Source organism: Athene cunicularia, assembly GCF_003259725.1.
Source record: "Athene cunicularia isolate RWA chromosome 2 unlocalized genomic scaffold, athCun1 chr2_part1, whole genome shotgun sequence".
In the NCBI taxonomy this organism is placed as follows: Eukaryota; Metazoa; Chordata; class Aves; order Strigiformes; family Strigidae; genus Athene; species Athene cunicularia.
In genome coordinates this window covers 65,125,300-65,135,365 of record NW_020799095.1, presented here as the reverse complement: position 1 = coordinate 65,135,365, position 10,066 = coordinate 65,125,300, and the positions used below count along the sequence as shown (strand labels likewise).

The 10,066-nt window shown below is 42.3% G+C and overlaps 1 protein-coding gene across 15 annotated transcripts in view; it reads right to left on the bottom strand.

The window, feature by feature from the left end:
- Positions 1–6: 6 nt before the first annotated feature.
- The window catches only part of RNF152 (ring finger protein 152), a 51,463-nt gene continuing 41,403 nt past the window's right edge, over positions 7–10,066 (bottom strand). For 12 of the 15 annotated variants that reach the window (XM_026842644.1, XM_026842649.1, XM_026842648.1 and 9 more), the window contains one exon: positions 7–9,003. In XM_026842644.1, the coding sequence (XP_026698445.1) occupies positions 8,229–8,840 (612 nt within the window). In that variant the 5' untranslated portion in view covers positions 8,841–9,003 and the 3' untranslated portion in view covers positions 7–8,228. Of the gene's footprint in view, positions 9,004–9,098; positions 9,171–9,875; positions 9,897–10,066 lie in introns of those variants that run through there. The other 3 variants (XR_003397774.1, XM_026842655.1, XM_026842654.1) reach the window with 3 other exon arrangements.

Below are 10,066 nucleotides of genomic sequence, written 5' to 3'. Positions count from 1 at the left end.
CCCCAAATATTAGGGCTATAGTAAAGAAACAATAATCCAAAATACTAATTTAGAAAGAACCTATGATAATAACAGTCGACAAAGAGGTAAATAAAATACTGTGTGGAGCCCTGGAGATGTTCCTGTTTCTGTGGAGACTTGTTACCATTTTCATCACTGAAAACGCAGCAGAAATTTGCAGCCACTCATATACACAAAGCTAGGTTTTTCCTTGCAAATCTGTAGGGAAACAGGCTGGCCAAAGAATGGGCTGAAGAGGAAACAGGAGATGGCGTGCTTGTAAGGAAGAGTAAAAAGTGCTCTTTAAGTTTTGTGTCATAAAGGACAAAAGAAAGAACCCAAACCCAAAGATGCCAGGCATGAGCAATAAACAAACACAGACAGTATCTGGGGTAGCAAAAAATATCCTCGTTTATCCAGTACTCCTGACAACATTTCTCTGGATCCCAGAGGTTTGCTGGAGTTGCTGCCTGCTTGTTCTGCCTGGATGGCTGCTGAAAGACTTTCAGTGTTGCAATTCTTTGTTTATCAAAAACCATGCTCCTTGCTGGTAACATTTTACGACTCTTATCAGGCTGTTCAATCCAGCTGCAACTGTCCAAGTCTTGTCTTCTCTAAACCAGAGGAGGTCAGAAAGGAAAAGAAAGAACACTCTATGTATCCTTGCAGTTAGCCAGTTTACCAACTATAATCATTAAGCGGGGATTCAGTTTTATGAACCTGTAGGTTTAACAAATCCCTCAGCATTTCAGCACAGCAGGAAGGCAGTGATTTGAATACAGTTTATTTCTCCTGAGTTTTTAAAATCACCAATACTCTGGATTCCTAGGGTGGTTTTTGGTGTGGGTTTGAACTGCAAGCTTCTTTTGGATTAAGAATTTTCAGTTACATCCAATGAGCAATTAAAAATAGAAGTTATAGAAATACAGGTTTCTACATCTTGAAAACAACTGCCTTGGGGTATTACAGAGTCTCTCCTAGTCAATATGCTTTCAAATTTCAAAATAAAACCTTCCCCAAAGCAACACTTATTACTTCAGATGTTCTTTAAGAATCATGCAGACTAGCCAAGTACCAAGAAACAACACCTAAATCACCTCTACTCAAAAAAGTATTTAATCATGTGTGACTGAATCCCTTCACCTTCCTTAGATTTAATGCTTTAGTGCTTTCTCGGTTACCACATTTTCCTAAATCTTGTCTCAGCTATTTCAATACATTTCTTAAGCAAATCTTTGAGAAACATCTACAACTACTATTCCAAATAATTTAAGCAAGAAATTATTCATTTGCAGTTCAATCAGCAAATTGGCCATGCTTGGGAACTGAGTTTCCTTTTATGCTCACAGTGAGCCACATGTATTTATCCTATGACACGCTGCTTTGAAAGTACTGCAAGATCCACCACTGTCGTTAAATTCTTCAGAGCGAGATCACACACTTTACAATGACAACCTAAATTGAAACCACCTTGCAGGGGAAGATGTTTTCAGATCTGGAGGCAGATCCAGATTTCTCTCAAGCAGATGTAAACCCATGGTTCAGACCCAATCACTGCATGCAGGCAGCTGTAAGGCAATGCTTCCAAAACTGATCAGTGCAGTGACACCACACACACATCTTTTTCTAATTCTCAAGATAAGCAAGTAAATAACCTTCAGCATGAAACTAGTCAGGTTTCTCTATTATTTTATTTACTCCATCTAGAAAACCAAGCCAGAAAGCTATAGACCTCCAGTCTAATCTTACTATTTCTTTTGAGTGCCACAGCAGTACTTCTGTTTTCAGCTTCAGATGTAACAGTTTTTAGCTGTTTGGCATTACCAACTTTGTCAACTTCATTATTTGTCCTGGGAGATGGCCACCTGCTTTTATACCTTCAGTCAACACCCATGCAAATAAAACAAGTTTTTATTTTAAACAATGTCACACATTTGCACACACCAAGAATTCAAGGCTTTGCCTTCTTTTTTATCCCAACTTCTTCACACTGAATTCCTGTTCAGCTTCTGTCCAAGTCCTGAGCTTCAGTGATGCTTCAGTACCCTAAAACATTTCTGCACACACATCAAGTTTTTCAATTAGGTGAAAAACTGCACTTTTGAAATAGGCAGTCCTCCAGCTCAAAGGTGTTGAAGGAAAAGCAAGATCTGGAGTTTCACTGCCATTCTCAAGATACAACTTGACAGAAATGACATATGCAGGACACTGCAAAACATGCCCAGTAGATGTTTTTTGCACATACACATCTGAATTTCCAAGCTACTGCCTAATCGTATGCTCATTTCCGGGTGTCCTTCTCCTTCTGCACCTTTTCTTTATTCTTTCAAACCAGTTCAGGCTGAAAATGTATGTTGCCTTCAAGCTTTCAGGAGAGCTTTATGCAGTTCTGTTTCAAAAGACCTCCACTTGAACTTACAGACTCCTGATAAGCTAAAAGCCCAGACATCTGTCTGTTCCCTTTTGGGTGGACATCCCAGCCTGGAGCCACAGAGAAATTATGTGGTTCCTCACCTGAACTCCAGACAAGATGTCACCTGTGGAGCAGCAAGTCCCATTCAACAGCAGTAGGAACTGGTTTGCAAGAGACAGCTCAGAGTGGGCAGCAGCTCATCCCACATGAAACCCAGGTAACAATACCTAGGCTTCATGCTATCTCAGCACTTCATCATCCCAGCACCATGAAATACATGACCTTCCAGAGATATAAGAACATAAGGCCCTTTCACTAATCCTCTTGGCCTCTCCACTACACGTGAGCACGTGCTGTGTGGATAACCCCCACCAGGCATGGAAATGAGTCCCCCTGTGCTCATACGTACAGGGGCTCCATACATGTCCACGAGTCCCCACACTTAAGCACTCCAGTGGGATATAGATGAGGACAGTGAAAACAGACTTGTGTAGATCTCAAAGGGACTGTGGGATGGATAGGGGGGCTAGGAAATATTTTCTTCTGGCTGTGGATCTTAGCTAAGCGCTCAGAATTGCCTCTGATGTTCAGGAACATGCTTAGCACAAAAATTACAGGAATTATTTAGAACTTAAATTAAAATGTATTGAAGCATAAGGAAATGCTTGAAAAATGCATTTTCCAACCATTTATTAAGCATTAAATTTCACTGAACTTGAAAGATCATTTTTTTCATTAGAGATGCTCAGGGCAACTTAAGAAATGTCTGCAAAGTCATTCAACTTGAGGACGAAGCAAGCAGCTTTCCTTGTTGACACAAGCACGAAAGAGATAAAGTGACAAGGAGAAAGAACACAACAGCCCCAGCTGTCAGGCCTATGGACAGTGCACAGCACCAGAAAGGTCACTAACACACTGTAAATCCATTACAGCATTTCCTGACAATCTTGTCCTACAGAAGCTCTTGCACAAAAACTTTTGCCTTCAGGGCCAGCAGATCCTTCAGCAACCTCCCAGATGATGCTGGACTCATTTGCTGCCATGTACCTTCTTCCCTCCCTCCCCCCTCCATCTGGCCACAGAAAAAGTCTGGAAAAAAACAAATCCAAACCATGCTTTCTGTGCAACTAGAATAAGGAAGTGTTTCAACTCCAACGTTTACCTGAGATGTGTTCACTTGACATGTGAATGTCTCCTGCTGTACTCATGCGTGTCTCACGCCAGCAGGCCACATTGCCTGGGGGCAGTTTAGCTGTGGATGGTGGGTAGAGCCCAGTTCCATGACTGGGAGAAAGCGACATCCTCCACAATGTGGCATTGCTGTGAAAAAATCCAGGGAACACAGAGGCTTGGACCAGTTTACACAGTAGACTGGTGCCTGGAGCTTTTGATATTGGGACACCTACAGAAGAGCTCAAATCATGTATGAATTGTTTGGTTTTGGTTTAGCCCTGTTGTGAATGTAACAAAACCAGTGCAACGTCAGCCATCTCTACTCCAGAAAAGCATTTGCAATATTAGAAAGGTTGGCTGCCCAGGGCTCCAACAATAATAATGTGACTGAAAAGGGGGGCTCAAGGGGAAGGAGAAGCCAGCATGCCAGTCTGACCAATACATGCTTATGTCAAGGCCAATAATCCCTCACTTCCATAAGCAAAACATTTACTTAAAACTTTCAAGTAATTTGATTAAAACAGAAAAGGAAAAAATAAAGTTGTGTGGCTCAGTAGTCATCAGCTATAAGTCTGTATTCCAAGGTAATTAAAATACAAACAGCCTTTTACTATTTACCACAACCCACAGTTAACACTTTGCCCTAAAATGCTGCCAGTTGAATTTCAGCCACCCCCTCATAAAATACAGATCAATTCTGCCAAACTCCCTTCCATACTCTTCATTTGATGGCAAAGAAACAGAGGTACCATAATTCACTTGATACCATTCTTTTCCTGCTAATGTTTTATTCAGACTGAGTTTCATTATTAAAGATGAAACTTTGTACTCATGATTGCTCCATGTTTACAAAACATCCAGGCTCCTTTACATCTTGGTTAAGCACGAACAATTACTGAACACACAATTTCCTAAAAAAATCCCGCATACTAAAATAGCATATTTTGAATTTTTAAAATTCACTAAACAAAATTTCACAGAGTGAACCCTAAAGTCTGTTTGCCAAGAAAGCACAAGCCGAAAATGGAAGCTGGGATCCTCCAAGAAAAATAATGAAGTTGGACCCCAACACACACATCCTTCCCATTAAATAAGCAAATAAATACACATTCATACAGAGTAATTTGCTCTAAAAATGCAGGTGCCTGAGTAATTACCCACAATTTTTAGCATAAATTTTGGTTGCTCAAACAGTACTGTGTCACAGTAAATTTCCTTTTTTTTTTTTTTGGTGGAACTGGGCAGTGATTTTTTACTGGATGCCAAAGAACAAAAACTCAAAAACTAGCCCAGAACCTGATGATTCTGACACAAGTCCAAATGTGTTTCTCTACAGAGAGAAAAATTACAAAGACAAGGCTGGTTTTAAGAACTAACAAACAACAACAACAAAAAGTTAGAGGTGTATATAGCAGTATCACTTTTTAATGCCAGGTATTGGACCAAGGAATGTGACAGACTGCACTGCATTTTTAAAGTAGTATGACTATCAACATACTTGAGAAACATTTTAACACCGTACATTACAACAAACTACTTAGTTCACTTCTACACAAGTCAGCAAAAAAGCTAGGTGATCCAACGGGATATGGCAGCTGCAAATTTAAAATGATAGTCACAGTCTAAAGCCAAAACAAAAACATCTCCAGAACTCCTATTTATAAAATGGAATGAACGTACACACCGTGCGTGCACACGCAGGCAAAAATCTTGAGGTTTTACTTATTGCTCTTACACAAGGCTGTGAGCAGGCAAATGTCTAGATCAGAAATTAGGTCAAACATGCATCTCAGCAGGCACAAAAAGTACAGGAAATTCATATTAATGAAACAATGTACTGTGTTATGTAATATAGGATGGTATTCTGCTAATATAATACTTACGTCATTAATACCGGATAAACTCCAGGTCTGCCTGTTGCATAATGTGTTATGCAGTGTGGTATTTTAACCTAATTTCTGATTTCTTTTTCATACTGCACCCTCTATGTAGGGATGAAGAGGGTGGTTTTCAAGATACCCGTTCTTTGCAACATCAGAGAAACCTTGGCTTCAAGAGCTTCAGGCAGGCAGGTACAGCTGGAAGGAGATCAACGTTATCTCCAGGACCTGCTCTTTGACTGCCTCGTGTTTTGGTGCAGTCATTGACAACTCGGATAAACAAATGCAGAAGCTGGTGCAAAATGCATCAGCACTGTTCTCAGAGCATCTTCCAGCTATGCTATATGCTCCTGGTACACCCAGCAATTGCTACAGGGAATAAGGCAGTAGAGGGTCAAGTCCTGTACCTGGTCACTTCCTCAAGAGTCTTATAAAGGCATTATTTTTTTGTGAACTGGCTTTCCTTTACATAATAAGCAGCACGGCATAGATGTCATTAGAAATCTGGTTACCTGCTGGCAACAAAAGACTAGCACGTTCAACAAGACACGTTTTGGAATACCTGCTATTCCCTACTGCAAACAAATTAAACAATGCTGTGGAGAGGTGTCTATGTAATTACAACACTCATAAGCCAGGTTCAAGGCATACTGCACATGGGCCTTGCTTGAAAAAGGCATTGAACGTGTTATCTGAGGATTTTTTTTTTTTAATGTGCTATGCATACATGACAGTAGATAAAAATCAGCACAATGGTTTCTCTGCATACATGACCCAACACACACTGTAACAATTAAGCACCGTATATGCTATTCTTCAGTTAACAAGAATCAAGGAATAACATGTGGTTTGGGGAACAGAGAGGGGAAGAAATCCAGCATGAAGGCAGAGGTATGTTCCTGACAGAAGTCCTAGCTGTTTATTGTGAACCAGCAATTGGATTTTGTGATACAACCAGAAAACCACTGATGTCTACAGGGCCAACCTGGGCACTGCATAGTCAAAATTGTTCTCCAGTGTTATAATATGGCATTGAGCAATCTTTAATTAATTATTAGAAAGAGCAGGAGACAGATGACAAGAGGTCATGCTTCAGGGAGGTTACACTTTGGACTTGCAAAAAGCAGCAGTGCAAATCTATAGATTTTTCATTTTATTAAGGGTCTGTCATGTGCCCCTTGATCCAATCCCTAAATCTCACAGTTTCAGCTTTGTCACCTGTCAAATACCCGAATTCACACTGAGCTCTACTTTACTTACGAGCAGTACTACTAAAGCTAGTGGGACTGCTTAGAGCAAGGTGCTACTGTGGTGAAGGTTCAGGAATTTGGCTCTTTCCAAGAAGTGAACTGCAAATGACTGAGGTCTCATGACACTCACAGGTGTTTGTGAAGGAAAAATAAAAACAAAAAAACCCACCCAACAAAAAAACAACAAAACCCAAAACATACTACCCGTGTTTTTCTCAAATCTGTCATGAAAACCAACACTTAAAAGACTGAAATGTGGGAAAAGGGCCCATTGTGCTCACCTATTTTGACACCAAGACAACCACAGTGGTTTAGGAGGGGTAGCCCACCCAGTAGAGGGTTTGGTTGGCCTGGGTTCTCCTCCCAGCTATGTCACTGCCTCTTACTAGATGATTGCATACAAGGGTACTTGGTCTCAGTTGGGATGGTGAAGCTCCCTTAGAGCAACTCCCCTCACACCATCCATGGTTTTACAGTTGCATCTCCTAGGAAAGAGGGAGGCAAGATAGGTCTAAATTCTTTTAAAACAATTAAGAAAACCCAATCTCTAGTAAAAGAACAACAACAATTTGCTATCACAATCTTGTAGGAGTCGTCCTAGAACTTCTCTCAACCCATTCCTTCAGTAATAGCTATGAAGGCCAGGTCGCTGGAAAACCCTGCTGCCAGATTGGAGGTAAACCAGTACATCCAATGTTTAATATTCAAAGCCATCCTTTGCATGAAACCAGTTATGCAGAAGTGTTTTGGCTGCATTTTTAGGTACTCCTCCTAGCCCACTTCACTTCCCTGCTTGGAAGCTTCTTCAAATAAATGCTGGAAATGCCACTTCCCTGTAGTTTAAAAAAAAAAAATGGGGAAAAAAAAAAGACACAAAAAACACACACCATGGAATGAAATTATTTCTTGTAAAACATTTTGTTTTAAAAGTTATTGGTACAACTCTCTAACTTGGTTTAATTAATGTGCAGTTTAAAACATATAAAATGCCTTACTACCTAAATGATTTCTTGGTTTTTATAAGTCTCCCTCCCCCCATTAAAAAATAATGCATGTCTGGACTGGTATTGAACACCTTGTACAGAGTCGCACGCCAATTCTCCTTTAATTCTACATGAAGCAGTTTTGATTTTAATCTACTGTGTTTAGAGAAGAGCTCATACTGTATACTTCACAGTATAACCAGCTACACAGATGTCTTTAATCTTGTAACACGAATAAAAAAAAAAAATCACTCTAAGTTGCAGTCCCTTTGATAAATGATTATGGTGATGCATGCAGTCCTCCTCAGTGCCGCTGCCGCCAGACACGGGACATGATTTTCTCCACACGTTGCCGAGAGGCTTGAGGCCGCACTGCTGGGGGCCACGGCCGGGCCGATGCGCCGCCACCCCGGTGCGCAGTGTTCTGCAGTCATTGGGCAAAGCTGCGGTGAATTGTCTCGCTCAACACCACCACCACCACCACCACCCACCGACCCGACCCAACCCCCAGGGGAGCACACTCCCAGCCTCAGCCACAGGAGATCACTGTGAAACGCTTGGAAATGCAGGACATGTTGTGGAGGACAATGCCCAGGAGAAAGACCAGGACACAGGCCACCAGGATCACAGTGCAAACCCCTGACCAAGTGGAGCTTTTCACAACACCTCTCCTGTCCGGCTCCTCTATTCCTCCCTCGGCAGGAAGGCCACCCTGCAGCGGCTGCTGCTCCGCCGGGATCGTCACCACTGCCAGGGACTTCTGCTGGCTGCCCGGCAGGAGGCGGCAACCAATGTCTCCCGGCAGCAGCGCCCTCTCCTTGGAGAGGGGCAAGGGCAGCATGTAACACCCATTGCTGGGGAGTTTGATGAAGACTGGAGTGTGCTCTGAGGTGTGGGGGATTGCAATGACGGCGATCACCTCGGGGTCATCGGGCAGCTGCGACACAGAGTACCCCGGCGGCAGCTTGGTGATCCCACGGCACCAGGGGCAACGCAGGTCCTTCTGGCTGGTCCTCATCTGCTGCAGGCACACCGAGCAGCAGGTGTGCTTGCAGTCCAGCAGCTTGGGCCGCCGGCGGGGACTGTAGTAGTTGAAGCAAATCTGGCACTCCAGCAGAGAGTCCTGGGACAGGGTCTCCATGGTGGCTGGTGCAGAAAGGTACAGCAGGCTTCGTGAGGAGCCCCACTCCAGCACCCTGCAGCCGGGGGGGGGGCAGCCTTCCTGCTGCTGCTTCTCCTCAGGGCAGCACTGGGCAGCAGCTATGGAGAGTGCAGGAAAACCCCCAGCCTGAACCTTTCAGTACCTGAGACAAACATAAAAATGTGAAGGAACAAGTTAGTTACAAGAACCAGTGGGAACAAAGAGTTCAGCTAAGAGGGAATGAAAACTAGCGCTGACCTTGTAATCTGACAGGAGAAACAAATTTGCAGCCCTTAACAAGAAAGCATCTTCCCACTGGTTTCACCAAACTGCCCAGCAGCAAACATTCAGATCAGCCATCACTAGATCTCTCTTTTATTTCTTTTTTTCTTTGGCAGCTATAAAATTTCTACCAATCCATCAGTGCGCCACTCACAGATATATTTATACACATAACAGGATAGGCTGTAGTTCACTAAGCAGGTCCTTCAGCATCTACCTCCTGTCATATTTTCAGGACTTTTCAGCCCTTCCTGCACCTTAACAATTATTCTCATTTAATCCTTTAAACCCCTGAGGATTTTTAGCTATTTGGCTCAACCACTAAGTCTGAATGAAAGGTGGGGGAAAGAAAAAGTAAGTTAAAACGGATGCATTTCCACAGACTCCTGAACTCATGCTTGCGCATGAATGAGCAACCAAGTAACTGTACTGAAACACCCAGACTTGTGCACAATAAAAAGGAATGGCATCGTTTTCAGTCGAATTAACTGTTTGACTGGTTACAGGAGCAGCTTGTTGAACATGAAACAAACCTTCTCACTGATGAAAACCTCACCCAAGACTCTCGTTTAGACTCACACCTGGCTCTGTTTAGACCCAGGAACACCAATGCCACAGAGAACAATCTGTTAATGCACTGAATTAAAGGCAAATTGGCATTAAACTTGTTCTGAACTATTCAACATAAAGAGATTCTTTTCATTTCCCCAATTATTTCTTATAGCTATGCAAAAAAAATTCAGCTGTGTTTACTTTCACAGTGAGTTGTTTAGCTTTGCTTGATTTTGGTCGCTCCAACACATGATAAATATGAAGGGGGTGATATTTTTACAGCTTTTTACACTGCCTTTCTTGCTGTATTTGAAGAAGTATCAGCCTGAATTTGCATCCAAAGAAAACCAAAAATATCTGCACCGTGATCTTGATCTTCTCTTAGTGCAATG